Source organism: Achroia grisella, unplaced genomic scaffold (assembly GCF_030625045.1).
Source record: "Achroia grisella isolate CSIRO2021 unplaced genomic scaffold, CSIRO_AGI_Agris_v1 utg660, whole genome shotgun sequence".
Lineage (NCBI taxonomy): Eukaryota > Metazoa > Arthropoda > Insecta > Lepidoptera > Pyralidae > Achroia > Achroia grisella.
Window position 1 is genome coordinate 3,053,656 of NW_026712984.1, and position 20,001 is coordinate 3,073,656.

The 20,001-nt window shown below is 31.7% G+C and overlaps 3 protein-coding genes across 3 annotated transcripts in view; 2 read left to right on the forward strand and 1 right to left on the reverse strand.

The window, feature by feature from the left end:
- The first annotated feature begins 5 nt into the window (after window positions 1-5).
- Window positions 6-2,420, forward strand: LOC131849791 (transmembrane protein 14C). The gene is made up of 4 exons (XM_059199911.1): window positions 6-216; window positions 1,039-1,086; window positions 1,199-1,289; window positions 1,772-2,420. The coding sequence occupies exons 1-4, from the start codon at window positions 141-143 to the stop codon at window positions 1,890-1,892; spliced, it is 336 nt and encodes a 111-aa protein (XP_059055894.1). The 5' UTR covers window positions 6-140; the 3' UTR covers window positions 1,893-2,420.
- Window positions 2,421-3,611: 1,191 nt separating this feature from the next.
- Window positions 3,612-20,001, reverse strand: part of LOC131849623 (A disintegrin and metalloproteinase with thrombospondin motifs like) — a 107,262-nt gene continuing 90,872 nt past the window's right edge. The window contains exons 9-17 of the mRNA XM_059199732.1: window positions 14,477-14,619; window positions 13,436-13,488; window positions 10,727-10,853; window positions 10,362-10,526; window positions 9,214-9,330; window positions 8,324-8,438; window positions 7,665-7,780; window positions 6,673-7,146; window positions 3,612-3,949 (exon numbers count right to left, since the gene is read on the reverse strand). Coding sequence (XP_059055715.1) covers window positions 6,687-7,146; window positions 7,665-7,780; window positions 8,324-8,438; window positions 9,214-9,330; window positions 10,362-10,526; window positions 10,727-10,853; window positions 13,436-13,488; window positions 14,477-14,619 — 1,296 coding nt within the window. The 3' untranslated portion in view covers window positions 3,612-3,949; window positions 6,673-6,686. The remainder of the gene's footprint in view (window positions 3,950-6,672; window positions 7,147-7,664; window positions 7,781-8,323; window positions 8,439-9,213; window positions 9,331-10,361; window positions 10,527-10,726; window positions 10,854-13,435; window positions 13,489-14,476; window positions 14,620-20,001) is intronic.
- On the forward strand, window positions 17,051-19,177 carry LOC131849622 (homologous-pairing protein 2 homolog). Its single transcript, XM_059199731.1, has 3 exons — window positions 17,051-17,299; window positions 18,414-18,672; window positions 19,042-19,177. The coding sequence occupies exons 1-3, from the start codon at window positions 17,077-17,079 to the stop codon at window positions 19,175-19,177; spliced, it is 618 nt and encodes a 205-aa protein (XP_059055714.1). The 5' UTR covers window positions 17,051-17,076.

Consider the following 20,001-nt stretch of genomic DNA (forward strand, 5'->3'; position numbering starts at 1 on the left):
ATGTTTGTGACTTTTGAGTGAACATTTCTATGTACATTTAACTTTGAAGTATAGACATATAAAAGTTTTATATTTTCAACTTGCCTTTATTTTATATTATTAACATTCTAAAAAACAATAAATTATAATATAAATACATAATGGGTGTTGACATTTTGGGCTTTGCGTACGCCGCCACAGTTGCAGCCGGCGGTATTATGGGTTATGCGAAAGCAGGTCAGTATTAAGTTTAGGGAATATCTGAATAATTAATCAATAAATATTTCAATTGTAATGCAATTTAATTGTTTACTTGAATTTACATAAACAACAAAAGTGCATATACTAAATTTAAATCAAAGACCCTTTTTTGGGATAAGTGATTTTAAATATTTTTATATGATAAGATAGTGTATTTGTGCTTTGTAATCAATGTTTTTGCAATACTTTCATTTCATTTATGAGATAACTCCCGTTTAGCTGTTTTGTTCATTGATAAAAAAGAATCTGATCAATTTTTTACATTGTAGTAATATACACAAACGTCCAGTGGCCAATGTGACAATATGGAATGAAGGCTCTTATTGAACAAAACATCTCATCTGTATTTTTATATTCCAATACAAAAATAGTGGTGTTATAAGTATCTATGTTATGTCCGAGATTACCTCCTTCTCAATCTCTCATCTCAAAAACATCACCTCTTTATAGTATTTGATTTAAAAAATAGGTTGTTATATAGGTTGGTGGAAGTAATTGTTAGTAATAGGTATAAGTGGCACTATTATTATGATAACAATGTACCATATCAGATTGATTTAGACATAGTCACTCTGGAAAACATTGTTGTTAGTTTCAGGTGTATTTGTATCAATGGGCTAATTGACCTGACTTAAGTTTATCCTCTATTGGTGCATGCCACCATTAGTGCAGATGGTTACACCATTCTAATACCAACTATTAAAAAAAATTGGATGTTTAGGTGGTAATACAAATATAGTATTTTGTACAAAGTATGTTGTCATATAGTGTAAATCACAATTCTGTTTTATATTTCAGGATCCATACCTTCCCTGGGAGCTGGGATTATTTTCGGATCAATATTAGGTAATTTTTTTTAAACTCATCAACTTTTTACATTTCTCATATAAAGTACTGTTTACGAGTTTAGAAGGAATATTGAATGTTGTTTTAATTGTCCTGAATCTTTTGTTTTCAGGTGTTGGTGCATATCAACTAACCCAGGATCCTTCCAACTACACTTTGTCCCTTGGTACCACTACCGCGCTTGGTGGTCTTATGGGTTATAGGTAACTATGATTATTGTTAATTTTTAGCTGTCTAACAAGTTCTATTTTTAAACAAACATAATTTTGTAATTTGTCTGCAGTTATTTGTTTTACAGAGAAAATAGTATTGATTGTAATTGTAATTATAGTAAATATAGTCTATTCATTACTACATTATATACATACTAGCTATCCATACTGGCTTCACATCAGATGCATCACAAATCTTTGAATTTCTAAGCTTGTTCTATACCATAACACACATAAACTATACATATAAACGTTCCTATTGAATCACTCATATGGATTGCTGATAACCGCATTAAAATCCGTTGCGTAACCTAAAGATATAAGCGAAGATACAGCGCCGCCGACTTTGTTTTATACTATGGTAAGATATGGCTATAAGCACTAATTCTTCCTGAATGAACGTTTCTGTTTCTTCAGAAGTCTTTTGGTATATTAATATAGATGTGTTATATATAATGCCCTTTATGTTGCAGATATTACAACGGCAGGAAGTTCATGCCAGCCGGTCTGGTTTTCTGCCTCTCAGTTGCCATGTTGGGTAAACTAATAGTCAAAAACGTCGGTGCTCGCTCGTTTCCTGTGAAGTCTGGTTAATAATAATGTAACATACAATAGTATAGTATCTCTGGAATTATATTGATATGGGGAAGTCTCTTACACATAGGTATTAAACACTTAAAAAAATTAACCAGTTTCCAATGTCAGATATTCTATGGCATGATGTCATATTAAAAAAAAATTAAACGATATATTTTTTAAGTATATTGTTTAATAATAATATATGTATATGGTAGATTTATATCAACAAACGTTATTTAAATATCCCGCTGTATATTGTGTATTGCTTTTCAACTAGTATGCAGTACTTTGTTGTAGCTTGTTATTTTTTTAATCATTATAGTACCAGAGAGAAACTATGGCTTGTAGAATTATCCTTTTAACACTATACAATTCGATAGGGATATAAGTGTAGGAGAAATATTTAAATACATAATTTCCAGAAGTACGCCCTACTCCCGTCGTGGAACTTGACAGATGTCAAGGAGAGGTGGAAGAGAGCATAATACGATTCCAATTAAGCATAATATCAGCACAATATAGCATTCGTTAATAGTGTCGGTTACCATTATCCTGGTTGAGTTTCAGTACATAAAGTTGAATGGAATAGACTACAAGTATTGTATAGTGTTGAAAAGGTATTTGTATATTTTGTAGTTATGTAGTTTTGATAAACTTTATTGTAGTTTTCTGTATGTGTAGAGATGTATTCTATAATTTATTTCTACTGTTAAGTAAATGTTGTTTAATTTATTAATTTTTATTTATAATAACAATTGCTTCTAGGTGACATTGAAAAAACATGATATTTTATATGAAATGAAATATTACAAATAAATGGTTTTGGGATTGGAATAAATTTCTTTAATTCAGAATTCTTAATATTAAAATTGAAGGGACACCACTGAAATAAAACACTATAATTTCATGTTTGTTATTTTCTATTTTTTTTCCTAAAATTTATATAAATTTGTGATGAAATTTAAGGTTGAATTCATACATAAATAGTTTGAACAAAATAAATAGTTAACGGCAAGCGATGTTACAGTTACCTAATAGGATCATTGTTTCCCTAGCAAGAAATATTACACCAAAATTACCTTTTTTTACTCTATTGGTAACTTTATAATTACAGATCTATGTCACATAAATAATTTTTAGACATTAAAAACAGACTTAAAAATATAATAGTTTTATCAAATTTCGTAAGAGGATAAAATAAAAAATATAAATTTTCAAAAACAGTGTAAATTCACTTAAATAAAATAATGGTACTACTAATTGTTCGGACGGTCGCGATCCAGTCGCTCTGTTCGTTTAAACAACAAAAAAAAAACTTACAACTCTTACTAATTACTGTATAAAAAGGCACTTCGTGGCAGTTTATTTCGTTAACGAATGCTTTTACAACCGTTCTACAAAGAAATAGGCTAAGGAGTATTTATAATTCCATAACCAATCTAACATTGTGATCACTCGCGGGCTCCCCGCAATAGTTTCATACAACATAACCTAATGTACTTATTGTCCAATAATAGTAACACAATCACATTGTAATATCACTCACTGAACCACGTCTGACACTCGAAATGTTTCGTCTTCAGACTCGTTTGTCACACACTTGCTTAGCACTAGCCCGTAATCACAATTACACGAGATATCTATCTATACCTATAAAGAATTGTAATATAAAAAAATAAAAACAAGCAAAAGTTTTATCTGCTTGCTCTTATTTCATCCTAATTGATTTAAGATTGATTACAATTAAATTTTAAAATTGGAATAGTAAATGATAATAAGATTTTATATTTACAATTGAAATTTGAAATAACAAATGGAATTTTAAAATTAAAATAGAATCTTGTTAAAAATGAAAAGAAAATTTTAATTAGAATACATTTGCAAAACCGATATTTCAGTTATGTTACGATATTCGTGCATACGGGTGTGCTATATTCATTCGTAAATAAAATGGAGGGCTGGAGTGGTAACTGTTCCGATGGGTCCAATTGGGCTGCATGGCCCAGGCCCACGGCAGTCGCTCCAGCGTGGCAGTCTTGTGCTCGTTCCGCTTTATTTTTTAGTGGCGGCTGCTGTAAACATTAATACAATATTATCTATTTAAGCAATTTAAGTTTATATATTTCTACAGTAAATTATTGATGTGATACTAAATTACTATATAATTATGGTAGTATTATAACAACACAAACATGCAATTAAATCATGATACTATTGATGCATAATTAAGTAGACAATATTATGTTGAAAAATACGTATTATCACCACTGAGGTGGCTACAGATACAGTTTTATTATAACTACAGATAAAATTATATATAGTTTTTACCATTTATTTATTATTGAAATTTTGAGAAATTGAGTTCATCATTGAGTTTTGGTTTTTTTACAATGGGAACAAAATACAATGTACAAATTAAAAATAATAATTACATTAACTTTCCAAATACTACAAAGCATTATAAAAAGGGTAGATATATATCGTATTCTCTACTCGTGATGTGACGCATGCTGGAAATTTACTACCTTTTTCATAAAAACTACAAATATTTAATAAACCAATTTTGTTTTGATCTGTCTTCTCAAATTTAAAGACCGTGATATAACAGCATAGTGATAATAGTTTTGTAAGAGATTTTAGTTTTTATGAACAAGTAGGTAAAGTCTTATTGACAAATATATAGTAGGTATATATTTTATAAATATTATTTATAGAAATGATATAGTAGAAGTATAAAAAAAGGTTAAAGTATATGAATTTAGGAACGTTCTATATAGAATACAAGGTAACTGCAGATTTTACGATCCTATACTAAATATTGTCCATTTTATTAATTTCTTTCGGAATAATATAATTTATACTGCTGATTAATGTGAAACTAGATTTACGACACTACTTCTTAATGTAAATTAGGCTTTAAAGATAGACTAATTTAAAACACATTGTGAATTATAACTGAGAAACTATTAAAAAGAACAATAATTAAACAGACATTTTAAATATTACTTAATTGAAATAATTAATTTGATGACTTTTGTATCATCTCTTAAATTTAAAGGTATAAAATAATATTTAGGAAAGTATAAATATAAAAAAGTAACTTAATGATACTTCATAATATGTATAAATTATCAATTTATATAAATTAAAATAGTGTAGAAATCTACTTACACTAATAAGTAAATACTATTAGAATTATATATACTCATATAAAAGACAGAATGATGAAATAAAATTTCTTAGTAGAATTTGAACTCTAAATCTACTATCGATAAGAATTAAAATGACATACATTTGTGCCAGGTGTGTTAAGAATATCAAATAATTTTTATATTTGCAGCTTGTGTGTTACAAATCAATTTAGTTTCATTTAAATTAGTTCACAATTATTATTTAAATGTGCCTTGAGTTTCAAATTCAACTAATAATTTTATCCTTACTATTTCTACTTTAGTAGATATTTTTAGATATTAAGTAGATTATTTAGACATTATAAATTATATAATAAAATATATTAGATAAGATATTTTATTATATAAATCGATACTAATATAATTCCAATATAAATATATTATACATATATTTAAACTATTACCTGAGTTTCGAATAAAGAATGACAATTAATGGTATAGATTCTGTTGTACCACAAAACATTTCATTTTATCGTGACACAAGTATTTAATGTTGTTTTATAAATAAATAAACTTCATAAAAACCATTTCCATATCTCTGTTTCAGGGACAGGATAATAGAAGAAAATATATTTAATCATAGTTTTATAATTTATTAGACAACCAAAATATTATTTTCATAAATAATAGCATTGATTTTAAACAAATTTTATGTTGAGCAATTTAAGGGCAATATTTTATTTTGTCCCGATTTTTCATGTAATCATAGATTCATAAATGTTTTATAACAGTACCTAACCGTTAAAGACTAAAGCGAATTTAGAAATGGAAACGGTTGTCATTTTTATGGAAATAAATTTGCTGTTGTGGTACATCAGAATACACTTACATGAATATCAATAAATTTATATAGGTTTAAAATACAAAGAAAGATGTATAGTATGAAGAGTATCTCTGCACTCCCTTAGGTTGGCTGGTAGAGAATGCTAATAGCATTAAGCCTATTGTACAAAATTCAATAAAGTTTAAATAAATAAATAAAAATAATGATTATAACTAAATAATTAATAAACGTTATTAACAATGGGAACTAATAGGTAAATTATGTACAATTTGGAGTGGTTATGTATTTCGAGTATGTATAAGAAGACAGTACTGTATGATAGGAATATGAAGAGTAGATAATACCTACTTGTTTTTGTTATAAAAATCATGTATGTTTATATCGATCGATGTAGAGGACATAGTTATTATTTAAAAGAGTACAAACGTGGATTTTCTATACGGATGAATGAAATAATATTTTTTACTTGAGTGGTATTGAATAATCGTTTGTAGTTCACACATTATACAATTAGTGATATAATAAGTAATTTAATTGATAACAAAATAGAACATTAAAATTTTAATGTCTATCATAAATGTCACAGCATTGTAAAAATATTTTTTTTTTAATTTATTGTGAAGAATTTATACATTAAATAATAACTTTAAATCCTGACATAATTAATCTAGTGTAACTCATTTTATTTTCCACATATGAAAATCCACGTTCAACTAATTGGTTACTCTGACAAATGTATGTGTGAGTGTTATGTATGAAGATCCAAATGATGTAGGTACATCCAGTGACGCAATGACTCCTTTAACCCTTAATATCTTACCAATAAATATCATTTTACTGCGGCACCTCCCCTGCAGTCAAATTTCTCTGATACGAGAACACCAATCTCGCCGGCTCAATTTGCACTTGCTGAGAATTTGCGTCCGGTCGTATCGAATTGAAACTCTGTGGTTGTGAGTAATAAGTGCCAATTTTGAAGACGGATTTTACTCCCTTGTCGAAATATGGATTTTTTGTGGTGCCACTGGTGTAGAAATTGTTCTTGTTGTACAATCCTGGGTTCGGATCGTTGTTTCTGGTTGTGATGAAGTCTTTGAAGTCGTATGGACTCCGCGTTGAGGTAATTGAGTATCTGTTTACTGATGGTGGGTACGTGTATCTCGTTGATTGCGTCGATGGCGTGTAGTATTGGAACGGTTTCCTTGTTGTGCTGTAGTACTGCGTGGTCGATGGGGGCTTTTGGTAATAGTTTGAGTAGAAATTCTTTTGGTATGGCTGTGTTGATGCTTCGTAACTGTGTGTAAAGATATCATTAGTATTGTGGTTGTGTACTGTCGGCAAATATTGACGCCTTTTTATATTTTGTATTAATGTTAATATAACACAAAAAATATTTAGATTTTTTGCTGACAGTATTGAAAGATATATTGATTATGTTTGGTAATTATAAATAATAGTTTATTTTGTAACATATATATAAACTATCTATATAATATATTTAATCATAATTTTAATGGTAATCAAATCTATAATATCTAAATATACAGATATCACAAAATTAATACCAGTAATAGAAACCCAAGATTAGGCTCACACCACACCAGGTTCAATCAACCGGACAATCTGTGACGACGCTGTTTGATTGGCGCATTTCCAAAGAGGGCGAGGCGTAGCAAGCAATGCGCCAATCGAATCATGTCGGTACGAGCCGTCCGACTCTTACCAGATGTGTGTGGCCAATAGATTTGTATTACAGTCTCGATACTCGGTGACTATCGTAACTGTAATACAAATTACAACTGTAATACAGACCTTGTAATATTTCCATAGAACGGACTCGTCTCCGGGCGGACGTAGCTCGGCGTGTGTTGTGAATAATCAGGTATTATATTCTCGTGTTCTGTTATACATCGCCCGTTTATACAGTACTGAAAATAAATTAATAATTTGATTTATTTATTCTATACTAATTTAATTAAATTAGTCTATTCTATTTAAAACAATATGAAATTTGATGATGGAAGTGATTCATATATGAACCACTATAAGGAGTTTGTCAAATAAAGAAAGAACATTAAAACGTAATCAGTCTTTTGGTCCAGCCGTTTAAAACTTCGATCTATATCTAAATAAGCTATCTTTACACGTTGAATGCTCTTCCACACGCAAATAGGCAGTCACGCAGGAAATAATAGATATCAATGTAAAGAGAACGAGAAAGGCCGCGCGTAAACCAGCTCACGTATTCTGGTGTCCTTCAATTCAATTTAAAAGAAATGATATACCATGAAACTATCCGCCGGCGAGGACGGTGTCGTGTGTGTGTGTAAGAAATGGTAAAATGCAGTCACGATTTCGCCGTTATGCACTCATAATTTCATGCCTGATTGTCGCGTATGTCGGATATTACTCCTCGGTGCGTAGTCGACCGCACTGACTATTGTAAAAGCAGCTACTTAAAACGTATTTACCTGTCCATCCCCGCAAGGCGATCCCTCCGCGGCGGGTCTGTACGCGACGCAGTATCCGCTCGCCGCGTCGAAGCAGAACAGCTGGGCGCACACGCGCTCGTCCTTGAAACAAGCGCTGAAAACGGTACAATGAAAATGTGAATAGATAGTATCGAATCAGAAATCGATTAATTTAAACATAAATCTATAATATAGTGTTTATAAGATTTAAATTTTTAAACATACAAATTGACAGAAAATATTTTATATCCTATATATTTATGTAATTAAATTGGAAAACAAGTTGACGGCCCACCTGATAATAAGCAGCAACCGTCGCCTATATATCTACATAAACAGCATCACGGATATCATGTAATTTTCATGATATTACTCATGCGATACTATTCCAGACGACAAGATAACAAGCCTGTAATATTACTGTCTAATCTGCACTCTATAAATAGCTGACAAGCTGCTTGATGGGTTAAATTCGTTAGAAATTATTCTATTGCTGGTAAAATAATATTGACTAAACTTCAATTTTGAATAAAGAAACTATTTATAAAGGTACCTTGTGAAAAATATAACATGTTATTGAAAAAGATAAACATATGACTTAATTTTATTAACGCGACATTATGACGATGGTAAAGCAGATATATTTTCATTTTTTTTTTAATTTTATAATATAGGTAACTAGAATATAAAAAATCATCAAGAAGATTGTTAGAGGTGCTCTTTCAGATACTCTTTTACGCAAAAATTATTGAATAGATTTCAAATTGTTACAGATTAACACATAGAAAATTTTAACCCAATTCAGACGTACTACGAGATACAGCTAGTAGACCTACAAAAAGCCCGAGAAATATCGAGTAACAAAACGAAATAGGCGTGTTTACACCGACCTGGTGCCTCTGTCCTTTCGACACTGAGCGTCTAGAGTGAGCAGACGGCCAGGCAACACGCGTGGTAACGAATCATCCTCATGTGGTGAGTTGTACAGGCACGTTGCAGTGTCGCCACTGTAAAAAATATTTTTAGGTAACTTGAAGGACAATAAAGCAGACTGTTGAAATTGCAAGTCACGTCATCATGTGACGTTTGTGTGTTTTGTACCATAGCAGATCGTCCTTTCCGCGCTCTCACCTGGAAACCATTGTAGTTGATTATGTCCTGGCGACGTGTTAACTGACCTAACTTTATGCTCATCCTATCGTATTTCACTAGTGCACCGCGAGCATATTATATCGTTTCAGCAAGCGGTTACACATTTTATATTCATGCATCAAACATCCCTCATGTCTACCATTTGTACTGACTAAGGTATTATGTCTACCCTGTAATTTCACTGTCATATCCCACTCTTCAACGTAAACACATCTTACAAAACAACCTGCTTGGGGACTGAAATTAGTGAGACAGAATGATTATTTACAGTTTAACTCGGTACAATATTTATTATAATTATTCTAAATACGAAATTCTATAATATTTATGAATATTAAATCTTAATAACTCTACATAAAGGTTAAATTAAACTTCTCCTAATTATTTCCATCTCCTAAGGACGGATGAAAGACGACTGCATGCAACTGAAATGAGAATGTTGAGGTGGATGTGTGGTGTGACAAGAATGGATAAGATAAACAATGAATACATTAGAGGAAGTATGAAAGTGGCACTGGTGTCAGAGAGGTTGAATCGTCTATCATGGTATGGACATGTAATGCGTAGGAACGAGGATAATATTTTAAGAAAGGTGTTTAGATATTAATGTTATAAGGGCAGAGGAAGGCCGAAAAAGAGATGGATGGACTGTGTGAAAGATGATAAGGCAAGAAAGGAAGTAAATAACGCGATGACTGCGAACAGGGATGAATGGAAGCGAAAAACATATTACGCCGACCCCAAATAAATGGGTTAAGGAAGAAGCAGATGATGATGACTATGAATAGTTTCAATCCGCATTCTGTAGAATTAATTTTCTATAAACTGCGGATTGAAACTAAAACTGGTTTTTGAACAACGCAGATAGGTAATAAGATCAACTCACTTCAAGAAGTGATGGAAACTCTGCACACTGCACGGCGACCACCTGAAGCCTTTCTCGGTATGCCTGAGGTCTGACATTATGAAGCCGTCCTCCCATCTGCACTTTTCAGCACCAGGACCTCCCAAATACGACGGTGGAGGACTACCGTCGTGGACTGCGCCTAATCTGTAAGTTTATTTACTGTTAGTATATGAGACTTCTTACAAAGATAACTAAATAATTTCCCAAGTTTATATAATATTAAGCGGTGACACGCTGTCGTTCTCTATCACTACACGAAATTTATTGACATACTGTATTATTCCTCCATTACCAGGGCATAATACAGGATCTAAATAAATAGGTATACATATATAGAATCTTACAAATGTCCAACTTCGTGAGCAGCAACTATGATGCCGGAGAATCCGCCAGTATCCTCAATAATAGCGACAGAATTGACTTTCTCCAATCTCTTGTTCACCACACACGCACCACCGACGTACGCAAACCCTGCAGTCACAAAGTCGTTAATTTTCCAATACATTCAATTTAAAAAAAATATATAAAACATTTTTCTCTATGGATCGTAGGATTAAGGAGAGGTACCACTTACAAAGTTGCAATTGATATGAAGATGTGTTAGAATAAGATAGAATATAGATAAGTAAGTACCTAATTTATTTGATCTAACAAAATATATTTTTGTTATACTTATATGTAAATAAAGTTATATAAAAAAGTTAATACTCACAGCTACTAGGTAGGTTCTAATTTTACTTATAAATTAAATAAAGTTATGGATAGATGTAATACTTACAGTACAGTTTAGGTTTCGTTGATGGATACTATAAGATATACTAAAAGGTACATGCAAAATTCATGCGAAAGCGGTTGAGGCTGCCACACTACACACAGCACAAATCAAAGCCACAAATAAATAGATATGTATATTGCGTACAGCAGAAAATAAAGACATAAAATCAGCACGTTATTACCTTTTAAGATCAAAACATAATTATAAATTAGTTACAATCAAACATGCAAGATTTGACATAGGTACAAAAAGGTGCTATTACAGAACATAATTGCTAATAACAGTATAATTGTTTTATCATGCGCTGTTGTTAGTCTATGCCCACCGTCTCTTCAAAGGCGCTATATTACCTAATTATTTTCTTAATCGCATTAAATCAGCAGATCTACTCTCGAGTCTAATCTCAATATTAATTTCAAGAATTCAGTTTCTAGTTTTTAACTAATCTTCTTAACGAAATTACAGAACAGCAAAATGACAAAATCTTTCACGTGTTTTCCGCAAATTTATAGAGCGACATATTTAATAATCAGAATATATAATAAATATTTCACGCGTATTTGTAGAACGGCAGAAATACTAATAAAAATCTTGTCCTTATTCCACGCGAATTTACGGAAATAAAACTGTTTTGTCTATTAATAATATATTTGACTATTTAGTAAAAAGAGCCATGTCTGTTCAGAAAACAAGGCCTAAACTTTACGAGTACTGGGCTAAGTAAGATGTATGTAAAGTAATGTGTACTTTAGTACTTTATATGCCCTCGTATCTTTGACCATATATGTATATAAAATCGGAACTTCGGACTTCGTGTTTTATATGTTAAGGTAGGGCCCATTAGTGTCTTACGCAACTTTCTTGTTACTGTAATTGCTGATGTACTAGTGATCTTTCGAATGGAATTGACGAAGCCAATTGTTACGAAATAACTCAGATATCTCATTAAAAACTGCCCATGAATGTACAAACATGCACACATGTTATAGGTACCAAGGATTGAAGTTTTTTTGAAGGCAAATGCATGCTTTAATGTAATAGTAAAGTTTGTTATTCAATATAATATCAACGTAGCTAATTATACGAATCACTATGCTAATAAAATTGACCGTCTAAAAAATACATTAATCAATAAAAACAAAGATAGGTATTCTAATACAAAAGGAAAACGTCTGATGAAACTAAACTACGTACATAAAGATATATTGAAATATATAGGTATGTACACATATCTACATGAAAGTGTCCACAGTTTATGCATCAGAAAAAGTTGTGGAGAGATAGAATATTATTCACAAGGTGCGAACATGATCATCGGATCGGATTGAGGTTTGGATAAGGTCCCAATGGTACAATGTGTAACAGGTGGGGACTTGATGAGAGAAAGGCGTGCTTTCGGAGTATTTAGTTTTGACACCCGCCTACCTGCTGTCCCTCTATTGCACGCATCGTTCGCATATTGCCTTCTGCACATGTCTAGTCTGAAATATTAGGGAAATAAATAAAACTCAATAAGTACACCAAACTCCCATTCGATCTGCGTGGACCTAGAAAGCGAATTGTTGATTCCATTTGTCCAAATTATCGAAAGGTAATCAACGCTTGAGATTCTTAAATTATTTATCAACAATATACTATAAATAATTTCACAAATTCAGAGATAATTACAAGATTAAATTAATATCGGCTTTACTCACGTGTTTAGTTCGGTATTACTCCATTCAAGACTTGATAATAATAATTCTATATTTTGCACAGAACAAAAAAAGCATGTTCGAAAATGCATTACAGAAGGCAGTCTTATCGCTAAAAATGATCTCTAACAGACAACATACATCACGAATACACTAAAGATACTCTCAAGTAACTAGAAAATTATTCTACTATCATGTGACATGCGCAGTAAAATTTTTACGTACAAAAACAGCTAAGGCGCAATGCTTATTGTCTATAGTTTTGCTGAAGTTGTTTGCCGTGAACTGTACTTTTAATCAGCAACAGGTATCTATAACAAGTTTGTGAAGCCGATAATAATTATAAATCAGAATGACACACATTATAGTAATTCAAAACAAAATATTGTCGATGAATAAATTATAACCTCAACTCTTATCGTGCTACGTGTAATGTAATGCTTGGTAGAACATATTCAGCGCCATTCCCAATCCTTTACCTCGGTACATTAAATAAGAAGCTAAATTAATATCACTGGAAGCCTCTGTTAATGGAGTTGTACCACTCGCAACCATCCTAGAATGGTTTTGAAAATTTAATTTACCAGCGGTGCCTTTAGTACAGCGACCACCCTTCCGTCGACGGCACATGTCGTACCTGTTGGAAATCAGTTTTCGGGTCTACATTCATTTTTAATATATACTGTATTCTTCACTTTATTAACACTCTTTCGTTATGGAACATATCATAATTAATATAAAGCTATTGACGCCAGTTAATCTCGGCTAAAAGTAGGTACATCTGATGGTATTTGGTATTACATTATAAATATCTGTAATAGGCCACATGAATAAGGCTGAATAAAGTCCTGTATGTATTTACAAAGTATTCATGTATAAACTACCCTACTATCAGCATCATCATCAACCCAATGCAGACATCATTGACCCTAACCCTCTTCTAGTTGTTATATCCTATTATATCACTCACATTTTTATATGGCGCTAAATAAATAAAAAATATGTAGTAGTGTTACTTACCAGCTTACCTTCTAATCCATTGATCAAGAATGGCAAAAAATATTAAAATAAATTACAAAGTTAGGGTTAACTGAATAGGTAAATAAGGAATACTATATAGTAAAGAATAGTTTATTATGATATATGAACCTGAAATCTAATATAGATTTACTAATCTATATTCAATTTTAGGTAAATTATTGTCTTTTCAGGTAATAAGTGTAAAAAATCCGTAAGTCCTTTCTTTTTTGCCACACTATACAAGCTAAGTAGGAAAGCTAGATTGCTTTCCTATTGGACATATTCATTTCTACTTTATAAGCCTCAAATCGTTTAATTTTTTTAATAGGTATAATAAATCATACTCAAACTGATATCTACTAGCAATCCACTACAAATTCGCCTTGGTAATTATTGTACAGACCTCAATATTTTTTAACATATCATGTTTGCTTGGTGATAATATTGCTTATTATATGTGAAAGAAATTTTAAAATCGTATGAGTATTTTTGAGTTCATTTTCATAGAAAAACATCAAATCTTTCCTCTTTTATCTTCATCTTTATATTATTAGCTTATTTATATTTTTTTGTCTACATAATCTTTGAAGGTAGATTGAACTTACTTGGTGATTGCAACGGCGATATCGTATACAGGCAGTCGTCTCTCCCTGAACAGATACTTGCCCATGTCTGTGAGCGCAGCAGCCGAGTCTATTGCATCTCGGCCTACGCGGTTTCTCTCTAGATACGGTGTCGCATCCCGGCCCTGAGGATGATAATAATATTTTTGTTATGTAACTGTATATAAGCTGACGGATATAAGGTTGTAAATGGATATAAGCTGACGACTGGTAGTAAGTAGTAACCATCGCCTGAAGATATGAACTATAGGCAACATTCATTCATTCCCGTGATACAAATCATGCGTTACCATTCCGCAGATTAAGATTCTATACCCTTTATTTTCACTGTCTTATCACACCCTTCAACCGAAACAGGGGGAAGGGGAATGTTAGTAATGTGGACTAATAACCCCATTACTAGCAATGTACCATATCAGATTGACATCCACGCGGTACCCCCTGGAGACCATCGTTATAAATGACTAATGAATTTACCATGATAGGCACACTGACCTGACGTCATCTGGTGCTCTGCCAGTGTAAAACCGCACATGCGGGTGCACTTATACCTTTATCATCCATAAGAAAAGCAAGTCTAGTGAAGCAAGCTCCTTGGCGGTATGGCAAACTGACCAACGGTCCACTTCAACACATATATGACATAACAGGTAATAGAAAAAGTATGTGCTATGGTAAGTGGTAACCATCACCTGAAGATATTAACTGCACTGTGGGATGTGTCGCCCTTCACACAAATCATGCGTTGCCATTCAGTAGGACTAAGATGTCATGCCCTATCTTAATAATATTATAACGTGAAAGTTTATGAGTATGGATGGATGTTTGTTACTCTCTCACGCAAAAACTACTGAACGGATTTCGATGAACTTTACAGTAATCTAGTTTATACATCAGAAAAAAACATAGGCTATAACTTAAAAAGAAATTCTGTAATTTGGGTGAAATATAATGTGTATAAATGTCAAGAATGGTGCAGGCGAAGTAGATGAAGGTCAGCTTCCTATATTTTTAGTGTCTTTTCACACATACCCTTCAACTGAAACACAATCTAGTAAAGCGAACCCCTTGGTGGTAGGAATAGCAAACTGACTAACACTCCACTTCAACACAGATATCACAGGTAATATAAAAAGTATCTGCAACTGGCGTATTTACATGAATAGATTAATGTATGTTAATGAAGCAAAGATACTCGTATATATGAATCGGAATATTACTGATCTTTCATCTCTGCCTACCCTAATAAGAGTCAAGCATGACGATATGTAGGTACATATATTCGTTTTATTGTGTGTTCTCAGTATGATAAAAATAATTAAGTAACCGCGATACATATCATTAGTGCAGGTGTTACCAAATTATACAAATTGATTCAGTGTTTCTTGGAAAGATCTCGATCTGGTTTTACCGAACTTATACTAAATTTACTTATAAGCATACCCTAAAATGTACAATGATTGATAATTAAACTGGTTTGCGTACAGCGTTCAAATGAATATTCTTGTACCAGTAGTAGTACCTAAAAATCTTTTAACTTTTCTATGGTTTCGATTTTGATTCTCTTACTACGCTACTTACTGGGAATTGGGTAGAAATACTACTATATTTTTATCTTACATTCTACCTTAGAATGTATGCTACAACACACACAACATATTATAATTCGCAGCTATTTGCGTATTCACATTTAATTTTATTACCTGATCTATAAAATATATAAGTACCTACGTTGCGCATGTATCTATGTATTTTATAAATGAGTTTTATTTTTAGAACTCATATAAATAATGTGACAAAAAACCATAACTGTATATGTAGGTCAATTGCCTGTCGACCAATCGACTTTTTGTTTTAATTATTACATTGGCTGAAAGCAAGATAATAAGCAGAAGAAAATGTTCTGTTGTACCTATAGCCCTTATATTTTAAGGTAAGGACACGAAAGTTTGTGTTTATATTTCTGGCATCACAACAAGACACAATAGTAGTAATATTAAAAAAAATTAACCATTCTCTACATAAGTAGAATATGTTTTTTTTTATGGATATAAATCCATCCTTGAGTCATCATTACAAAACAGAGAACTCTGTTTTGATTTCTCTACTGTGTAATAGACATAAGCCAACCCTGAGATATAAAAGCCTTAGTAAGTACTTATATTTTATTTTTCATTGCTTACATTTTTATTTTATCGCTTCTATATTATCTATGTATTAAAATAACGCACACGCGAAACTGCGGTAAACCGCTAGTAAGTATGTAATAAATTTTCACTACCTATTGCTGGTATCTAGTGTACTATGCTATAATTGAACTGGGACTATAATAAATATAATTGCTTTTTAAGCGGAAAAAATGGTCAAACATTATGTTCTTTTTTAAAAATAAAAAACGAAAATAATATGTTATTTATTGCAAACGCTGAATATGTGATGGCAGTATAGTCATTGACCTGAACCTGTTCTCCAAAACCAACAAAAAAAGCGCATTCATTTGGCGCCATTCTTTAATAAAATATCTGTCTATTTTCCTACTGCATTATAGTACGCTTACATATTTTTATTATTCTAATAAAAAAATGGCTAGCGAAGCTGTTTTAAAGTACCTAACAGATACAAATCGTCCATATTCCTGTGCCGATGTGACAACAAACCTGCGTGGTGCGTATACGAAGACCGCCGTACAGAAGGCACTGGACTCTTTGAGCGAAGCGGGAAAAATAAGGTGTAAATTGTATGGAAAACAAAAAGTCTACGTCGCTATACAACTTGATACAATAGATGGTGATAGTGATATAGAAGGTACGATGTCTATAATAGATTAGGATTTACAACTTATGGCAACCACCTATAATTTATTTAAGGCTTGTGACATTTAGCACAATTTTTTTTAATTTTTTTTATTTCGTATTGTACAAAAACACGTGTACAAAAGGCGAGCTTAATGCCATATGGCATTCTCTACCAGCTAACCTTTAGGTACAAATAGAAAGCGTGTAGGGCAGTAGTGGCGAAAAACTAAAAACTAATTCCATATTCTTAAGAAATAAATTATTACAACGATGGTCGTATCACAATAGATCAATTACTTCTAGTCTACTTTTGAATTATTAAGCGGAATTTCTAGTTTTTTTAGTATAATTTTGTTTCAACAAAAGTACCTATAGCAAAAAATTAGTAATAGTTATTGTTTTTAATAATAATAATACCGCTGGACAGTTCACACTACGTCATCTATGCCCATGGTAAGCGGAGCTTGTGTGTGGTGGGTGTATGGGTACTAGACAACTGATATAAATATTTAGATATTGTTTGTGTAAATCTTATTAATATTAAAATTTGTAAATATGGATAGATGTTACTCTTTCAGGCAAAAACTTCTGAACGGATTTTGTTGAAACTTTACAGTGATATAACTTATACATTAGAATAACACATAGGCAGTGAATTTCATGCGGATGATACCGCCGGCACAGCTTGTACATACATAATATACATAGAAAACACCCACACCGATACAAAAAATCATACTCATGAATACAAATATTTGTACCGTGCGAGAAATCGAATCCGCGACTACGGTGAAGCGATGTACCAAACCGCTAGACCACCGAGGCCGTCTATCGTAATTGGAATGGCAAATGCGCTGTCGACGCTTGGTGGTAAGTGATAACCATCATCTATATACATGAAGAGCGTCACGACCATCAATTTACAATGTGGTAGTACACCTCAAGCATTGCCGTTGTGGAGCACTAAGATATTATGACTTTGTAATTTCACTACCATATCTCACCCTTTTAATAAATAGCTGCTTTTCAAAATGAAAAGGATGAGATACACAAACGACTTTGTACAAAGTCTACTTTAGTCAATAATATTGTGTGTAATATGATATTGTGCTTCTTATTCACAGATTATGATAACCAACTCAAGAACCTTACACAATCTATAGCCGATAGGACAAATGCATTGAAAATGGCAGAGACAAATCTTAAAAGTCTAACGTCTGCACCAACTACCGAATCGGCTATAACAGAAATAGATGAAATAAAGAAGCGACTGGAGAAACACGAAATGAAATTGAACAATTTAAGAAGCTCAACTGAGATTATAAGTGCAGATGAAAAAAATAAAATCCTAAATGAGTTTGACACGTTTTTCAGGGAATACAGGTAAAATTTTATATACCTATATTAAAATTCTGATTTTGAATTATACCAAATAAGTTAGAAACGTATTTGGAAATCAAATAAAAAAAAACGAATTGAACTGGAACAAGTTTAGGAAAGCGCCAATGTGGGTAAACCTTATAAACCTTAAAAAATAATCCTAAAAATCGCCAGAAGGAAATTGGCAAGGATTTGCCTTGACAATTTCATATCATAGAAATAGAATAGATATTATTGTTGTAATTATATTTATTACATGTTTATTTTATAATATCTGCAACAGTTAAAATTGCAAACAAATATTACACAAGCACAACAACAAACCAAGCACACAAGAATTATTTTTAATTAATAATGCCAAATTTTTTTTAGAAAGCGTAAAAGAATATCTAATGATATGATCGAAGCAATTTTAGAAGGTTATCCCAAATCAAAGAAGACTTTTCTAGAAGAATTTTGTATAGAAACAGATGAAATGGTTGATTTTAAAATAATGAGTAATTCATAGGTGTTATTTAATAAAAAATATAATATGTGACATATTTTTAGAGTGAAGTATAATTTCATGTATAGATATTTACTTTCAACACCTTGTATCCTAAATAAATATGTACACTAAGTAAATAGAGGTGTTTATTGTCTAAAAGAATTGTGGACTGACTACGTTTAAAATTGAATATTATTAATTTAAATAATATTTTATTTTATTTTTATGTGAGTTTAGGTAAGTTATTATACATTTAAATAATAATTTCCATTTTTACATGCAATTATCTACCTATTAATTATTTATCTGCATTAACAAAAAAAACATTTTTAGGAAACCAACATTTAATTTGATATGTTTAAGTCTGTTTTCTATAGGTATGTCTTTTTTACTAGTTATTGCAGTATATTATTAACAGTCCGATACGATCCTAATTTGTCATAAAAGTCTACTGATTACTCAAACTGAGAATGTAGATTCCTGATTACTAGTTAATGCATGACCCGACCCATATTGTATTAATTGAATAAATACTATAATAATATATTTAAACAATTTAGGTACAAAGTTTTTATCTTGATTATTTCTATCTCACCTATTTCAGCCACCAAGCAGCTTGTATTGTAAACGATATAGTGGTCATCTTAGTCTTCTTTTTTTTTAATTTTAGGATGGTGGTAAACGAGTATAGAGCCCATCTGATGGTAAATGGTTACTGTAGCCTATAGACGCCTGAGATACCAGGCGGCCCGTGCGCGTTGTCCGACCCTTATGAAACCTTAATTTAAACCTTAAGTCTCTTAAGATAACCTCGACAGGTAGTTGCCGCTTATCTCTAGGTAGGC